At 47.6% G+C, this 19,044-nt stretch overlaps 1 protein-coding gene across 8 annotated transcripts in view; it reads left to right on the top strand.

Moving 5' to 3' along the window:
- Positions 1 to 7,996: 7,996 nt before the first annotated feature.
- ZNF584 (zinc finger protein 584) overlaps positions 7,997 to 19,044 on the top strand; it is a 36,256-nt gene continuing 25,208 nt past the window's right edge. For 5 of the 8 annotated variants that reach the window (XR_009255658.1, XR_009255659.1, XR_009255657.1 and 2 more), the window contains exon 1: positions 15,407 to 18,855. Coding sequence is in view for 1 of the 8 variants with exons in the window: in XM_058706616.1 (XP_058562599.1) it covers positions 18,838 to 18,855 (18 nt within the window). In the remaining 7 variants the exon portion in view is untranslated. Of the gene's footprint in view, positions 10,329 to 15,406; positions 18,856 to 19,044 lie in introns of those variants that run through there. The other 3 variants (XR_009255660.1, XR_009255661.1, XR_009255656.1) reach the window with 2 other exon arrangements.

Here is a 19,044-nt window from a genome sequence, read left to right as displayed (position 1 = left end):
GGCTCTCACATGCCAGATGACATCCATAAAGCTGAGCAGAGGGGCCATCATCTTGGCCACACTCCCTTCCTTGTCAAGCTCCTGGAGCCCCCAACTCCCCAAACCTTTCCCAGATCGTCCCCCAGCTCTCCCTCCCATGCTCTCTGAAGGGCCCCCAGGTACTCCATTCTACAGGGATCCCGCCAGCCTCTTCTGATTGGAGTCAAGGAGGCTCCTGCTTACTCCAAACCCGACCCTGACCATCAGGCATCCTTTCGTGTTGAGACCAAGGGAACAAAGGCCTCAGAGGGCCCTCACTGGACCCTGAGAGCAGCGGTGTCCAGATGACATATGGGGAAACTGAGGCTGATGGGCTGGGCAGGACGTGGATTTGAACAAAGACTAGAGCTTTCTGCAAAACACTTTCTCCCCTCAACTCCACGCCCTGGCGGGGCAGCCTTGGTTTTTTCCCTTCCCTGGAGGTGCAGTGGAAGTTCTCTCTCAGTGCTTGGAGTCTTCTCTCCTTGCTAAGACGAGCAGCAGGCCAGGGAAGCTTGGGAGAGCTTCTAGCGTTCCCGTCTGGGGGGCCACAGGAAGAGGGAGAGGTGAACAATAAACAAAAGACCCAGACACCTCAAACGCCTTAACGTAAGAAAAGGGGCAGATTTTGCGATCGCCTTTGTGGCACTTCTGCTGTGTACCAGGCCCAGCGCTCTGGACACACAGGCCCATGCCCTTGCAGGGCTCACGCCAGACACAAGGTGGTGGACAGGGACTAAACTCGATTTGAACAGAGATAATACAATTATGGATAAATTTTAACACAGACAAATGTGAACGCGGGCAGATTAGATCACGAGGTTTCCAGTGGAGGTAAGTGCCAGAGGAAGACCCCAAATGTGCGCCAGGCAGGTGGACCTGCCTGACTCTGAGGCACTCTCACTAAAGCTAACCACGCATTCAGATTAGAGCTGGCAAGTGCTAAGATCCTCCCATCCCAGAAGGGAGACTGAGGCTGGGTCAGGGAGCATCTCCACTAGGAGCCCAACTTGGCGGTGCAATCCTGGACGTCTCCTCCAAGCTGCCACCCGCTCTGCGCTGGCAGTCTCTGCAGAGGCTTGGAGCCACAGTGGCCTGAGCGACCTGTGACCTGAGTTCTCCCTCCCTGGGGCATGGGGCATGGATGCTTCACTTTAATAGCCTGGGAAAACTTTGGGTATAGGGTATAGGACTTTTTCAAAGAAACTTCTAGAAATCTACTCTTTCCTTTTTAATTTTTTTAGAGAGAGGGAGAGAGAGTACATGTGAGCAGGGGAGAGGGTCAGAGAGAGAGAAAATGGGGATCTTAAGCAGGCTCCATGCTCAGTGTAGAGCCTGATGCAGGGCTTGATCCCGCGACCCTGGGATCATGACCCCACGACCCTGGGATCATGACCTGGGCCGAAATCAAGACTGCCACTCAATAAACTGAGCCAGCCAGTCGCCCCAGCTCTGTAACTTCTTAATTAGGATCCAGCAAACTTTTTGTGTAAAGGGCCAGATCATAAATATTTTCGCCTTTGTGGGCTGTGCAGTTTCTAGTCACTACTCTGTCACTGTAGTGTGAAAGGAGCCATAGACAATATGTAAATGCATGGCTACAACTGTGTTCTAATAAAACTCTATTACCACCTTATAGCACCCAGAATGGCTAGTATCAAAAGACAAGAAAAAACAAGTATTGGCAAGGATGTGAAGACAAAGGAACCCTCGTGCACTGTTGATAGGAATGTAAATTGGTGCATCCACTGTGGAAAACTGTATGGAGGTTCCTCAAAAAATTAAAAATAGAAGGGACACCTGACTGGCTCAGTCAGTGGAGCATGCAACTCTTGATTTCAGGGTTGTGAGTTCAAGCCCTGTGCAGAGATTACTTAAAAAATAAAAATCTTTGGGGTGCCTGGGTGGCTCAGTCAGTTAAGCCTGTGACTCTTGATCTCAACTCAAGTTTTGATCTCAAGGTCATGAGTTCAAGACCCATGTTGGCCTCTGGACTAGGCCTGGAGCCTACTTAAAAATAACAATAATAAATAAATTTTTTAAATCTTAAAAAAATTAAAAATAGAGATACTGCACAATCCAGTAATTTACTGAGGAAAATGAAAACAATTTGAAAATATATGCATCCCTATGTTTTTTTGCAGCATTACTTACAAAAGCCAAGATATGAAAGCAACCCTAATGTCCATCAATAGATGCATGGATAAAAAAGATGTGGGGTAAATATGATGAAATATTACTCAGCCATAAAAAAAGAATGAGATCTTGCCATTTACAAAAATATGGACAGACCTAGATGGTATTATGCTAAGTGAAATAAGTCAGAGAAAGACAAATACCATATGATTTCACTTGTATGTGGACTCTAAAAACAAAACAAATGAACAAACAAAAAAAGCAGAAATAAACCCGTAAATACAGAGAACAAACTAGTGGTTGCCATAGAGGAGAGGGGACACGGGATGAGCAAAATGGGTGAAGGGGAAGGGAGGTAGAGGCTTCCAGTTATGGAATTAATAAGTCATGGCAATAAAAGGTACAACATAGGAAACATGGTCAAGGGTACAGTAATAGCGTTGTATGGTGACAGATGGTGGCTACACTTTTGGTAAGCATAACATAATATATAGACTTGCTGAATGGCTACGTTGTACATCTGAAACTAATGTAACATTGTGTGTCAACTATACTCAATAAAAACTCTATTTATGGATGCTAAAATCTGAATTTAATATAATTTTCATACGTTACAAAATGGTGTTCTTTTGATTTTTTTCAACCATAAAAAATGTAAAAACCATTCTTATCTTGGGGGTAGTACAAAAACAGGCAATGAGCTGCATTTGGACCACAAGCTATAGTCTGCTCTTGCCTGTCTTAAATTACTCATGACTCTTGATTTTGATATTCAGTGAACCACAGAAGACAGTGCCCTTCTTTGAGTGGCCGTGTGCACACGGTCTGAGGAGCATTCTTTCTCTCTGAACCAGGCTGGAGTATGGTTCTTCTGACCCAGCTGGCTCTTGTTGGTCCCTACTCCATGGGCTGCAGACTTGGTTTATCGTCACAGCTGGCCCCTCCCTTGCCAAGAGGCCAGCTCAGAGTTCATTGCTTCCATCAGTTCTGGACTCCATCCCAGGCTAAGTGAAGAGCTCTGTAGTGGGTGGAATAATGCCCCCCAAAGATATCCATGTTCTCATTCCTAGAATCTGTGAGTGCTATATGGCAGAAGAAACCTTACAGATGTGATTAAGGATCTTAAAATGTGGAGATTACCCTAGATTATTTGTGTCGGGCTTCAATGCAATCACAAGTACCCTTCAAGAGGGAGACAGAGGAGTCAGAGAAAGAGATGTGACAACAAAGACAGAGGTCAGAGTAATGGGGCCACAAGCCAAGGAATGCAAGCAACCACCAGGAAGTGGAAGAGGCAAGGAACAGATTCTCCCCTAGAGGCTCTGGAGGGTGTATGGCCCTGGTGACACCTTGATTTTGCACTTCTAGCCTCCACAACTGTCAGACAATAAATTTCTGTTGTGTTAAACCACCCAGCTTATGGAATTTTGTTATAGCAGGCCTAGAAAATGAATACATCCATATTTCCACTTTCAACCTCTTGCCACTTCTGCTCTCTGTCCCTTCCTGCCCCTGTCTCTGCCCTATCTCTCCCTCCTCCACCTCTCATTCCTCTCACCGCTCCCTCTAGTGTTTTCCAGTTTTGGTCTTCACTTAGTATATTATGAGATATGTTCATATCCTTAAACTGTTCTCAAATACTGGATACTCAGTTTCAACTGGATTTTCCTGTGCTTGAACACACCCTTCTGCACAACATTTACAAATTTCTAACAGGGCTGTGCTGAAAACCATTTATAGAGGTGTATATCGGAGAATCTGCCTTTTCTCCATGTTCTGTACTTCATTCTTGTGTCCTTGTCCCTCATGAGGCCTCCTACATTCTCTGATCTTGCACATCAGCCTCTTAACCTGATTTGAACCTCCTCAATGGAGTTATTCGTAGTGTTAGACACACATTTATGATGGAACTGCCCCATTCAACCAAAGTCACCGTGGACTTTGTCAGCATTTCTTCACTGTCAGCTTGTTGGCATTGAGTGGAGGACGAGGAGGCAACTTTCAAGCAGGGTATTTTTAAATTTTTTTTTTTCAACGTTTTTTATTTATTTTTGGGACAGAGAGAGACATAGCATGAACGGGGGAGGGGCAGAGAGATAGGGAGACACAGAATCGGAAACAGGCTCCAGGCTCTGAGCCATCAGCCCAGAGCCTGACGCGGGGCTCGAACTCACGGACCGCGAGATCGTGACCTGGCTGAAGTCGGACGCTTAACCGACTGCGCCACCCAGGCGCCCCAAGCAGGGTATTTTTATAAAAGAAGAGTCACAAATCTTCAAGGTTGGTCCTGCTACCCAGAAGATCCACCTCTGTGACATATGTAATCCAGTCTTGAAGATAATTTTACACCTAGCTGAGCACCAAGGGGCAATCCTTGGATAGGAACCATATGTATGTAGGGATGTGGGAGAAGGTTCTAGTTCAGTGCAAAACTTTCCCAGCTCCCATCCTTCAGTAATAATAATAATAATAATAGGAATGTCTGAGTTGCTCAGTCGGTTAAGTGTCCAACTCTTGATTTCAGCTCAGGTCATGATATCATGATTTGTGCCCTCCATCAGGCTCTGTGCTGACAGCGGGAAACCTGCTTGGGATTCTCTCTCTGCCCCTCCACTGTTCACCCACACTCTCTCTCAAAATAAATAAACTTAAAAAAAATAACAATATTGGGGCGCCTGGGTGGCGCAGTCGGTTAAGCGTCCGACTTCAGCCAGGTCACGATCTCGCGGTCCATGAGTTCGAGCCCCGCGTCAGGCTCTGGGCTGATGGCTCGGAGCCTGGAGCCTGTTTCCGATTCTGTGTCTCCCTCTCTCTCTGCCCCTCCCCTGTTCATGCTCTGTCTCTCTCTGTCCCAAAAAAAAAAAAAAAAAAAAAAAAAAAAAAAAAAAAAAAACGTTGAAAAAAAATAACAATATTAATAACTATGACAGTAATGTAATAACACTCATTGAGAGTTTACTAAATTCCAAGCACCACGGTTTGCCTGTCATGTTTTTTTTTTTTTTTTAACGTTTATTTACTTTTGAGACAGAGAGAGACAGAGCATGAACCGGGGAGGGTCAGAGAGAGAGAGGGAGACACAGAATCCGAAACAGGCTCCAGGCTCTGAGCTGTCCGCACAGAGCCCGACGCGGGGCTCGAACTCACGAACTGTGAGATCATGACCTGAGCCGAAGTTGGACGCTCAACCGACTGAGCCACCCAGGCGCCCCTGTTTTTTTAAAGCTCAAATAGCCCCACAGGTAAGTCCTAGAGATGGTGAAGAGGCTAATGATAAAAGACTCCAGAGCTGGACACTCTGTGCCCTTAGACAAATAATGTGAGCTTTTTGTGTCTCAGTTTCCTTCATGCCAAAACAGGGGTGAAAATAGCACAAGCTTCCCTGGTGTTTGAAAGGCTCAAAGTTATATAAAGACTAGATACATAGATAAAAGACAGTGCCCAGCAGAACTCAGCATGTGTAGTGATTACTATTGTATCTGTGTTACAGATGAGGACACCAGGGCTCACAGAGGTTCATCTACTTGACCAAGGTGACCCCTGCCCCAGTATAATTATGCTTGGAGTAGGGATGTGAACTTGGGGTTACAGGACTGCCTTGTATGCAGAGGAAGACTTTACTATTCTTATTTCATGGCCAATTTAGTAACTAATAGATTTATCAAACAATTAGCATGTTTAAACATTAAACAATCAACATTCCTAAATAACTACCAGTGGGACGAGTGAAAAATAAAAACTTAGGGATTTAAAAAGTCGTATCCATGTTTAAATATTGTGTCCCACTCATAGGTACTCAAGTGAAGTGAAAACTATATTCACAGACCAGTATACAAATATTCATAGCAATTTTATACTTTTTTTTAAATGGAAGCAACTCCAATATCCATTACTAGGATGAGTAAATACAATGTGGTACATCCATAAAATGGAATCCCATTAACCAATCAGAAGCAAAAACTTAGGGGCGCCTGGGTGGCTCAGCTGGTTAAACTGGACTTTTATTTATTTATTATTATTTTTTTTTGTGAGAGACAGAGACAGCGTGAGCGGAGGAGGGGCAGAGAGAGAAGGAAAGAGAGAATCCCAAGCAGGCTCCGAGCTGCCAGTGCCGAGCCCGACACAGGGCTCGAACTGAGGAATCGTGAAATCATGACCTGAGCGGAAACCGAGTGGGACACTTAACCAACCGAGCCACCAAGGTGCCCCTAAACTGGACTCTTGATATCAGCTCAGGTCTTGATCTCATGGTCCTGAGTTCAAGCCCCATGTTAGGCTCTGCACTGGGCATGGAGCCTACTCAAAGGGGGAAAAAAAAAAAAAAAAGAAGAAGCAAAAAATTAATGACATATATGCAACACCATGGAGGAAAAAGTCTTAAAAGTATGAAGATAAGTGAAAGCTAGGAAAGAATGATCTTTAAGATTCCATGTATTATTTTTTTTCAAGATTTTATTTTTAAGTGATCTCTACACCCAAGATCCAGTGGGACTGGAAGTCACAACCCATATATCGAGTTACGTGCTCTACCTACTAAGCCAGCCAGGCACCCCTGTAAGATTCCATTTATACAAATTCTAGAAAATACAGAATTATATTTTTCCACATTGGCTCTACTCATAAGGTGAGTTTTCTGAGCCCAAAGAAGAAAACATATGTGGGGCATTTTTTACTTAAGTCTTTCCCCAATGGTTGCGCATGCAAAATTCTCTGATATGAACTTGCTCCAGTAGACTTCAGAGGTGGGAGATATGACCAAGGCCCTCCGAAAGTCCTTATGCACACAAGATTTTGCTCCGTGATCTCTTCAGTAGTAAAAGAGAGTTGCTTCCTCTCCAAGGACTTGCCATAAGCCACGCACTGAGCGGGCGAGTTTTCCGCGTCCACTCTCGGGATGTTCTGCACAGGGATTGTTGAGGCCTTAGCTGCCCGATAAGGGCACATACTGAGCAGCAGGAAGGCCCAGGCGGTGCACCGTCTGCATCTCTGCCTACATCCAGCTGTCAGCCTTCCTCCCCACACCTCCTTTTCCTCTTGCAGAGGTTCCCCAGGCATTAGTCCTTAGCTGCTCCACGCCACGGGGAACGACTCGGGGGCGGCCGCGGGCACGTGCCGGCTTCTGCTGTGGCCGCGGAGGACGCCCCCTCTCTGAGCGGCTGCGCAGCCCCCGGGCGGTCCCACTGTGGCTGGGGACGCCGGGGATCGAGGAGGCGGGACATTCGTCGCGGTAAAGGCGCGTTCATGGCGTGGTGGGACACCCCCCACCCCCACCCCTACACTCTCGAGCTGTCCCTGTTCCTGATTCCGCCCTTTCAGGGAGCCTTACAGACGCCGTCCCGTTGCTGCTACCCGATGCCTAAGCCAGAGGCTGTCGGAAGTGGAACTCTAGACAAACAACCATCGGAGGCGGGCGGCGGAAGTCCCGCCCCAGAAGCCCTTCCCGAAACGCCCTCTCCTGGGTCTTCATTGGTCAGGGCCGAGAAGTCGTCGCAGTGTCTTCTGGGTAGCATAGTTCGCGCGGCTGGGCTCTGCGCTCCCGGCTGGCTGAGTCCTGTGGGTGCTCTGCAGGCTGGGTGAGGGCAGCGTCCGTTGTCGTATCTTTGCCGAGCCGTGAGCCTCCAGTATTGGCTCCGTCTCCCTGAGACTCGTTGTCCCGACTATGGGATGGGCTGCCTGTCACGGAGATATCCGCCCAGGCTGCGCGCTCTCCCGAGCCTCCTCACCCTGTCCTCGTCCCCGCTGCCCCGGCTAGCGGCACCCAGGTCCCTGTAGGCATTTTACGCAGGAAGGGGTGAGGATTGAGGCCCAGACTGCCACGGTCAGCCTGAGGTCATCCATCCTTTGGCAGGGCTGGGATCGGGTCTGCCGACCCGCGGGACCCACCGGGGTATCCGCCTTTCAGTGTGCAGCTCCGCCCCCAGGGTCTCGAGGCGTTGGCGGTGATGACAGACCGGCTCAGATGAGTTGAGGGTGCTCCCTTGGCCCTCGCTAACTCAGACCCCGATATCTGGGATGTTGGTATCCTGAGACTTTTCCTCCTCGCCGCATTTGCCTCTCTGCCCTTAGTTACTTGGGCTTTGGGAGTCCCATCTGGCCCATGATTCAGCGGTTATGCAGGAGAGTTCCCATTTCTGTCAGTCAGTAGGATGTGATATAGAAAGTGTTAAAGACACAGAGACCAGCAAATCCTTGGCAGTGAGGATGAGCTGGGAATGTTGAGAACCACAGGCCCCACTTAGGTCTTTTGAGAACAGTGAGCAGGGGCAGGAGTCAGGCGGAGAATGGACCTAGACCTCTGTTCTGAGGATGCTGGGCGCCATGGGAGATTTAGAGCAGAGGAGGAAGATGATCTGACTCAGGTGTTGGGAGGCTCTCTCTGGCTAGAGGGGAGAACAGACTGTACTTGAAGAAGGCCCATGAAGAGGCTGCTGGTGACAGGTGGCTGCACCAGGGTGGTGGCAATGGAGATGGCAGATATGCTTGTACTCTGGATCTGTTATTTGAGTAGGACCAGCCCAACTGCCTGATGTGAGGCAGTGAAAGACACTGAGCTATCAAGGGTTAGCCTAGGTGTTTGGACTCAGTGGTTTGATGGGTGGAAGATATATCAACAGATGTGGAAGTTGATGTCTAGAGCAGTTTCCAGGGACAAGATCTGGAGTGTGGTTTTGGAGATTTTAAGCATGATATATCCAAGTACTCTTGAATGGGGGTGTTGTGTAGGCTCCCGGATACACAACTCTGGAATTCTGCAGGATCAGGGTTGGGAACATCCAAAGGGTGGGGCTAGAGAGTGGAACTAGGAACAATGTGGGATTGGTGAAGGAATGTAAAGAATACCCCTACAGGTTGGAGAAGGGGAGGCTGAGAACCAAGGACCAGATGTCCTGACTATGCAGTTGGAAGGTGATGGTAGGTGTCATTAAGACACTGTGAAGGCTGGGCCAATGTTAGCAGGGGAATAAAGAGGGGGAGTGTCAGGGGGCCAAGGCACCTGAGAGGCAAGTGGACCTGGGGTGGAGCCTGTGGCATGGCAGTGATGGATGTAGGTGGTAAGTGGGCCCAGGATTGGGCTGATTCTGTGGGATCTCTAGGCTTTTATGTCTGCCCCCTTTGGGGCCTGAGGCTTTTCATTCAGGGTTGCAGAGGCACTCAGTGGCAGATGGGGGTCACCTGGGAGACAGGTAGGGTCCCAGGCCCGGTGGGCTGGACTCTGAATGTGCCTTAGGAGGGGAGAGGAGGGTCACGGCAAGTGAAAGGACAGCTTGTGCAAAGGCAGAGTTGAAGGAATTCCGGGATCTCAGAGATCCAGTTGTACTTCTGAGTGGCTGAATATTGAAGCTAGGAGCAGGGCCTGGTGGGGAGTCTTTAATGCAGGGGTGGGGGATTCCTGTGGCAGTGGACCATTGGAGGTGCAGGCGCAGACAGGCCTGAGCCAGGATAGGATTGTGGTTTCTATGCCACAGACTCTCAGGACGCCACATGGAGAGTGGCCTGTGGGGAGGCCAGGGAGTTGCCAATGGGGTGAGCTGGTTAGGTTGTGCTAGGGGTGTGGAATTATGAGCATGCCAAGTATGTTATGTGCCTGATAGGGGGGAGGGCAGACTGAAGGGCCTTGGGAGCAAGTATCTCGACCTAAGGGAGAATGGCGTGTGTAGGTTTGGTTGCATCTGAGAGGTGTGATCTGAAGGACACAGAAGGAATGGGCTGGGAGGAGAAAGGGTGAGGCCTGTGTGGCTGGACCAGAACATAGATGGCATCCATCCTGTTGTTGCTGTGGGCTGGATACAGAGTCCAATAGTAACATGAGGAGAACAGCATCAATGGTGTTGTGACCTTGGTATTCTCTCTGAGGTAGAGTTCTGGGGAAAGGGGGAGCATCAGGATGTGTTTGGGGGTGGTGGTTTGGGCCTCTGGGGAAATAGGATGTCAGTGAGAGATATATTACCCTTCCATGTCAAAGGCCTGGCTGGGTGTGTCCCTTTGTCCATATTTTGGTTGTTTTTTCTGCCTAGTCATCAACCCCTAGGATCAGTTGAACCCACCACTGCAGGGTATGGTGACATGTGAGGATGTGGCCCTGTATTTCTCCCAGAAGAAGTGAAGGCTCCTTAATGTAACCCCATGTAATCACCATGATGTGATGTTGAACTTTGAGCTCGTCGGCTCACCGGGTAAGTCCCTTACGCCCTCCTGAAGTATATGATCACCCTCTGCCTTTTCCCATGGGAAGTTCTGTCTATCCCAAAGCTGGACCAGAGGGCTGCTTCTTTCCCAGGTTCCCTATGGTGGGTGTTGTGGGTGCTGTGACTGGGCCAGGTGTACTTTCCCTGCATTTCTTTGAGCAGCCCCATGAGTAGCCCCAATAGGTATTACCTGAAGGCTTCACAGGGTAGAGTTTGGGGGGGGCCAGCTCTTTCACAGGTATCCAACTGATCCCACCAATCTCAGCCTGTCTCCAGCTTGTTGATCTATGCGCAGCACATGCGTGAGAGCTTAGTTGCATCTCTAAACTTTTTTAATAGCAGAAATTACAGGAAAGCCTTCAGATATAGCTCCAACCTCATTCAGTACTGAGAAATTCATCACCCCAAAATGACTTGTAAATGCAGTGAATATAGAAAACCTTTACCCCAAAGCCCCAAATTTGTTCTACATGTAAGTTTTCCTACCACAGAATATCCTCTTTAGCCCAACCAGTGTGGGAAAGCCTTTAGCTACAGCTCCAACCTTATTCCACACCAGAAAGTTCACGCTGAGGGCCTTAGAAGTACAATGAAAGTGGGAAAGCCTTTAGCCATGGCTATCACCTTGTTCGGCCTCACACCAAAGAGAAGTCTTTGCGAGGGAGCCACTGCCAAAGGTTCAACCTTGTGTAATAGTTTTCTATTGCTGTGTAAGAAATCACAATTACCAAAACATCCATGTATTAGTTCACAGTTCTGAGCTCAGAGTTCTAGCACAACATAGCTAAGTTTTCTGCTCCTACTAGGGTGAAGGTGCTGGCTAGGCTGAGTTCTTCTCTGGAGGTTCTGGAGAAAAAAATCCATTCGGTCTCATGAATTACAACAGAAAAATCTTGGGGCCTTAGAATTCTGCCCACCATGCTTTTTAAAAAGGGCAAAAGATTGGGACACCTCCACAGACAGCCAATAAACACAAGAAAATATGCTTGGGCACCTGGGTCACTCAGTCGTTACGCATCTGACTTCAGCTGAGGTCATGATCTCACGATTTCTGAGTTCAGTTCCCACATCAGTTGAGCTTGTATGCCTCTAATGGTGAGCTTTGCTTCCCTCTGTCTCTCTGTCTCTGTCTCTCTGTCTGCCCCTCCTAGGATTCTTTCTCTCTCTCTGCCCCCTCACTCACTTGTGCTCTCAAATTAAAAAAAGAAAATAAAAAAAGAAAAGATGCTAAACATCGAATGCCATTAGGGAATTGCAAATTAAAACAAGAGCATTACATATGTATTAGAATGGCTAAAATCCAAAATACTGACAGCAGGAGGAACCAGAACTCTCATTCAATGGTACAGTCACTTTGGTAGAGTTTGACAGTTTATTGCAAAGTTAAATATAGCCCTAGCATATGATCCAAGCAATCACCCTCCTAGGTATATACCCAAATGTGCTGAAAACTTAAGTCCACACAAAAACAGGCACATGGTTTATAGCAAGTTTATTTGTAATTTCTCAGAACTGAAATCAACTCAGATGTCTTTCAATAGGTAAATGGATAAAGAAACTATGGTGCACCCATACAATGGGATATTATTCAGCAATAAAAAAAAAACCTGAGCTATCAAGTTTTATCAAGCTTAAGACATGGAGGAATCTTAAATGCATATTGCTAAGTGAAACAGTCTGAAAAAGGCATACTGCATAATTCCAACTTTATGGCATTCTGGGAAAGGCAAAACATAGATACAGTAAAGTAGTGGTTGACAGGGACTTGGAGGAGGGAGGGAGGGAGGGAGGGAGGGAGGAACAGATGGATCACAGGGGATTTTTCATGCAGCACAACTATTCTGTATGGTACCGGAATGACTGACACATGCGACATTATGTACTTGTCAAGAGTCAAGACCCATATTATGTACAACACAAAGGATAAACTCTAATGTAAACTGTAGACTTTAGTTAATAACGTGTCAACATGGGTTCATCAATTATAACAAACATACCACACTAAAGATGTTAACAGTCGGGGAAACTGTGCAGGGATACCAGGAATATGGGAAGTCTGTACTATCACCTCAATTTTCCATAAATGTAAAACTGCTCTAAAAATAATGCATATTAATAAAAACTAGAGTAATATTGGAAAACACCAGAAATTTTAAAAATGAGCCAGGGACGCCTGGGTGGCTCAGTCACTTGAGTGTCCGACTTCAGCTCAGGTCATGATCTCACGGTTCGTGAGTTCAAGCCCTGCATGAGGCTCACTGCTGTCAGCACAGAGCCCTCCTTGGATTATCTGTACCCCTCCCCTGCTCACGCTCTCTCAAAAAAGAATAAACATTACAAAGGAAAAATGAGCCAGACTAGAGACAAAGGGAAAATCATATGATTTTCACTTGTAGTTCATAGTAGCCTACTTGGAACACAGCTGACCAGTGTGAAGCATTGTCTACTCAAATTTAAAACAGTTCTCCCAATGACAGGCCCAAGGAGACTCATACAATGAACTTAAGAGCTGCACTGTTTTGAGGGGAAACTGCCTAACAACAGGCACTACTGGAAATGATTAGGGTATCTCCATTAAAAAATGTTGGCACCAAACATGATTGTATTTATAATCAGCAAGTATACTTCTAAACATTCTTGGACAATCAGAACACATCATGCGCTTGTTAAAGAGTAGACAGAGTCCCAGCTGGTGCCTTGGATGTTTTCACTCTCTCTTCCCTACTCCTGATGAGCAGGGTCTTGGGGTTATCTCCTTGTCCATGTCAACCAACCCAGTAAGTACTAAAGCTGAAAGTATGTGACCCCAGACAATGATCTGAATCCACATGAAAAAACAAAAAAGCACCAGTAATTATGTAAGTATAAGTAGAAATGCATATTTCTTAACTTATTGTAAAAGTAACTATACAAAACCATACACACACACACACACACACACACACACAACTATACACAACTATATATCTATCTATATCTATATCTATATTAGTTGTACTGTTTGGCCTATAACAAATAGAAATATACTTTCCATTAGCAACACAATGGAGGTGAGTGGGACACTATTGGCTTAAGGAAATGGCTCCAGTGAGTATCTCAAATTCAACACATGGGCATATTTATTTGTCCAACCTCATCAAATTTTGCACTTGAAAGGAGTGCATTTTGTTGTACATAAGCTACACATTAATCAAGTTGACTTAAAAAAAATTCGTTAGAAAATGGGCAAAAACTTAAGATATTTCACTAAAGCAGATATATTATCCATATATCCATATATTACCCATATCCATATATCCATATATATCCATATGTGCAAATACATGCATGGAAAGATGTTCAATAGCAATTACTGGTGGGAACGTAAAATAGTACAGCTACTCTGGAAATAATTTGGCAGTTTAGTATACACTTACTGTACAACTCTACAATTGAATTCTTGGGTTTATCACCTCCCTGACACAAACAATGACAATTCATGTCCACACAAAAATGAAAACATGTTCAGAGAGAACCGAATACAAATGTTAGTGGCAGTGTTATTTGTAATAATAATAATAATAATAATAATAATAATAGTAATAATGCAGACAGCCCAGATGTCCCTCAATAGGTCAATAGCTAAACAAACTGTGGTATAGCCACACTATTCAACAATTAAAAAGGAACAAGCTACTGACACACACAACTTGGATGGATCTCAAGTGCATTATGATGAATGGTGAAAGCCCAAAGTATATCCCATCCGTACTATAGGATTCCATTTACGTGACATTCGTGATGTGGCACGAATATAGTGATGGGGGACAGATCAATGGTCGTCAGGATTGGGAGAAGGTGTGACCTAAGGGTTAGTTAGAAGAGCTTCCTTGTGAAATGGAACAGCTCTGTAGTGGATGGTGGTGGTGGTAGTAATATGAATTTAAACATATGATAATATTTCATAGAACTACATAAAGAGTATATGTGAAAATTGCTGTCATCTGAATAAGGTCTGTGGTTGAGTTAAAAGTACTGTATTAATACTATTTTCCTGCCTTTGACAATGTACTATGGTTACGTACATTGAGGGAAGCTGGATGAAGGGTACATGGGATCGGTTTTGAAACATCTTTCAAAGTACTTCAAAATAAAAAGTATTTAAAAAATTCCTTGAATGTATATGTCCAATTGAGTGTGGAAACACAAAAAAAAAGCACTATGAAATAAGAGTACATATCTATTAGAATGGCTAGTGTAAGGTAAACATACTTACATACTACTGTGCTTACAAAAGGGTCAGGCAAACAGTCCTTGTGGCGTACATGAGGAAGCTCACTGGGATTAATATTGCTGTAAGACCCTCACAGACACTGCTGGGCTTTATATGGGAGGTAGAATAGGGGGTCAGAGCCACTTCTCCACAGGGTCACTGGTCTCATCTGTCAATCCATAAAGTACACTGACCCCTCAACCTAGCAGGAAGACTTATATGGAATGTTTGTACTTTGATAAGGGAGCACATCACAAAATACAGGCAGGACTCTTGCCCAAGAGATGTATTCTTACATGCTACATCATTCCTAACTGGAGACATGCAAGAATAATTCCCCCTAGACTATGCAGAGAGAAGGGTCTACACTGTTTCAAATTCAATGTATAAAATGTGATTCTGTATCTTATACTTTCAAATCCACACACTTCAAACTTGCATCATATGTAACCACCATGTCCTGCTAGATGCAAAATGGTACACAGAGGCAAGGGGGTCAGAACTTAGGGAGTCAGGCTGAGCTGATTTGTACCTGGGCTCCCATGTGACTGTGGGTACAATGCCTCACCACTCTGTGTCCATTTCCTTATGTATAAAATGGGGAAATTAGGGGCGCCTGGGTGGCTCAGTCGGTTGAGCTTCCGGCTTCGGCTCAGGTCATGATCTCACGGTCTGTGAGTTCGAGCCCTGCGTCGGGCTCTGCGCTGACAGCTCGGAGCCTGGAGCCTGCTTCGGATTCTGTGTGTCCCTCTCTCTCTGACCCTCCCCCGTTCATGCTCTGTCTCTCTCTGTCTCAAAAATAAATAAACATTAAAAAATAAATAAATAAAATAAAATGGGGAAATTACAATCAGCCCATGGTGGGTGAGAATACCAACATTGAATGCCAGCAATGGAAGCTCAGAATCACTGCTCAGTCTCTGTATGGCTGTGTGGACACTCCCACCTTCAGTCCCACACTCCACAACCTTTCACAACTGGTTGGCAGGAAGTATCTCCCAACTGCTAACAGCCTCCCATGCTACACTGTGATCTGGGTATTTCCAGGTGTCCACCTGCTGCGGCAACCCAAATTGCACCCTCCTCTTGCCATCCTTCAGGAAGGCAGTCCTAAGTAGATGCCCTACATTTAGGGGTGCCTGGGTGGCTCAGTCAGTTAAGCGTCCGACTCTTGATTTTGGCTCAGGTCATGAACTTGTGGTTTCAAGATTGAGTCCTATGTCGGGCTCCACACTGATTCTCTCTCTCTCCCTCTCTCCCTTTGTCCCTCTCCCCTGCTTGTGCTGTCTCCCCCCCCCCCCCAAAAAAAAAAGATGTCCTACATTTAGGGTCACCCTGCCACCTTCCCAGTAAGACTCCATTATCTCATTACCTGTCCTTGTGGTCCCTAAAGAAGCACTAAACTTTTAATCTGAAAAGTAAAACTACTGAGGTCCAAGAAGTCAACCTCAGGAAGTAACACAAATAAAAACCATAATGAGCTGTGAATGCAAGCCCAAGAAAGATGAGTAAAGAGAGGAAACTTCAGTCCGAGAACACTTGGGTTCAAATTGTGGTGCTGTCGCCTACCAGTTGTGACCAAGTAAGCATGAGCCTCTGCCCACACCCAAGACAGGGAAGCCTGGCTCACTGAGGAATGGACTTTCTAGAACTACTGAAGAATGTGTATCTGCCCAAGACATGTTGAAGATGGCCAATGTTTTCAGCAGAAAGAAGGGAGAGGGGAGGTGAGACATGGAAGACAGAGAGGTGAGGGACAGCCAGGATAGAGGAGTCAGGGAAGTAGATGAGAGGGTAGACTGTCCATTAAGTCAGGAAGATAGAAAAGTCACAAGGGTAGTGGCCATGGCACTTGGACACCAGAGGTACAGCTCAGGCTCCAGGCACAAGAATAGTCTAACCCCAGAGACACTCCCACTCCCCAGCTTGCAATCTTGATGGATGAGCCTCTTCAGGACCTCTCATGCATCCTTGGTTTCAAGTCTACCTGGTCCAACAGTGCTCTTGACAGTACTCTAATCAGGTGACCTCATGGAGTGGAAAGGTGATAATCATGCAGGGAATACATACTGCTAGGCTCAGAGTCCAGCCTAGGCTAGAACAATCCACCCAATGACAGTAGTCTGTGGCCACTAACCACAGGCACGTACCATGTGGTGAGGGCAGTCCCAACTGTGCCTGCCTTCTTGGAGAGAATACACAGGTGTAACTGAGGAACAGGGTTGCGAGGAATATCTGAAGATATCCGATCAACTCAGGACCTGTTAATAAGAGGTAAACATTGCATAGCCAGGGGGCTGGAGTCAGGATTGTAAAGAGGATGAAAAAACACTAGGGGGTCAGGGAGGCACCAAGACCTGAGATGGCATGGACCAGACGCCAGGTGTGAGAATAGCCCACCTCGGGCAGTCACCAGGGCAGGTCTTCTCATCAATTCCATTGGGATAACCACAGGGAATGTAGAAACCACCAGAGCTATGCGAGCTGATGAGGTTTGTGAGAATCCACCCCAAGAGGACCAAACCACCCCTCAACAGACCATAACCCGTGAGGATCGTCTGTATATGAACAATACTGAAAATCCACAAACTGAATGTTCAGGGAAGGTCTCCAAGGCAGAGTCCAGTGGCCCCACAGACAATCACCATGTCAGTGCATGAAATGTTGGGCATCTTAGAGAAAGTGACTGAGCTGGACATGACCTGCTGCAAAGAGTTAGACTTCTGACCCGATTTCAGCCACTCATGGCCCCTTGATAGAATGTGTGTGTGTGTGGGGGGGGGGGGGTTGTTCACAGCAGTCAGGGAGAGAAGGAAACATAGCCTAGGGGCCGCAGCTACAGGACCACCAGAAACTTGCAAGGCGAACACGGCAAGAGCAAAGAAAACAGAGTTCTAGGTGTGGGAGTAAGGAAGCCAGTGGCCCGACCCAGAGGTCACCAGTGCAAAGTTCTCAAGCATCACCCTGGGGTAGGTTGCTCTGGGACTCGTCTAAGTGTTCCATTCTTCCTAGGAGACTCGGCACCACATCCTCTAGGATGAGTGCATCTGAATCCACTGCACGACATCCAGGAGCCGGGTCCTTCTCCTGCTAGCCTCGCATCTTGATGTGCCCAGGACCTTTCTCCCTGACATCCTCAACAACGCGCTCACCCTCCTCCACAAGGCCCCCTACCTGACTATGGCCTTACACGGGACAGGCTACCAGCCTACTGTCCCCTGAGCATGTTCCAGACCCATCCCCGGTACCCCAGACCTGCCTGAGTCCAGTGGCCCAGGCACCACCAGACTCAACACTTGTACAGTCCAACTGCGGATCTTCTCCAACACTTCCTCCTCCTGCCAAGGCTCCCTGGCCGCTGGTCCCCAGCTCCTCACTGAACTCAGGTTGGAGAGGCTTTTCTGAGCTCCGTCTCCTGCTCCGTGAAGCAGACACCGCGTCCGGGGCGATGACTCCTGGGCGGCGGCGGGCGCGGATGGGCTTTGACGGAGGTGAGACCCGAAGGTGACGCCTCTTTACCGCCAAAAACACTTGCCGAGCTTAAGCCGCGTACAGAGCGCGCAGCCTCCTCTCAGGCCCTCTATATTCCAGTTTCCACCGTTCGGAGGAGCCTCCCAAATTCCCGCCTCCGCGCAGTTACGCAGTCCGTCTGCCGGACGTGGTTCCGAAGGAGGGCGACGCCGGAAGTCCCACCTCCACGGAACGCGGAAAAGCTCCTCTCTGGGGCCGTCATTGGCTACGTCGGTACGAACGGACAGCAGCGCCCTCCCCTGTCGCCTTGGCAACGAGCAAGCGGCACCGCGAGGGGAGCTGGGAAATGAGGCCCTAAAGTGACGCTGGAGCTAAGTTAATGAAGGCGTCTGGAGGCGGCCGGACTTCCGGCGTTGCTCTAGCTGTGCTCTTCTTGCAGCTGTGGGTGGAGACCAGCACTTGGAGAGCCGCGTTGCCGAGAAGAGGGTCGGGGACCCTCGTCGCGCCTGTGCGCGCGCCGTGACCCTCGGAAATAACCCCATTTTTCTAAGACTCGGTGTCGCCCACTGCGGAACGGGTGCCGGAGGGTCAGGGCCTCCCGCGGGCGGTTCCCTGGTCTTTGAGCACATTTTACACGGAGGAGACCTAGCTTCGAAGGTTCCGCGGTCGGCCGGAGGTTCCTGCGCCCAAGGCGGGGTGGTGGTAGGTACGGATTTGAGCTGAGTAGACCGGAATTCGGCGCCTATCACAGCCAAGCTCCGTCCACAGCTTCCGATGGCCGAGGAGGCGCTGGTAAGTGGAAGGTGCCAGAGGCTCTGACAGCCCTGATCCCCTCCCAGTGGGTCGGGTTCTGAATGAGCTCAGGAGAAGCGGGGAAGGCTGTGCAGGTGAAGGGGCAGCCTGGTCAAAGGCAGAGGTGGAAGAGGGGTCTTGGAGATCCATGTGTGGTCTGGTCGGCTGAGAGTTGAAGCGAGGGACAGG

Source organism: Neofelis nebulosa, chromosome 17, assembly GCF_028018385.1.
Source record: "Neofelis nebulosa isolate mNeoNeb1 chromosome 17, mNeoNeb1.pri, whole genome shotgun sequence".
In the NCBI taxonomy this organism is placed as follows: domain Eukaryota; kingdom Metazoa; phylum Chordata; class Mammalia; order Carnivora; family Felidae; genus Neofelis; species Neofelis nebulosa.
Note: the sequence above shows the minus strand (reverse complement) of the source record. Positions and strands in the feature narration are given on the sequence as shown.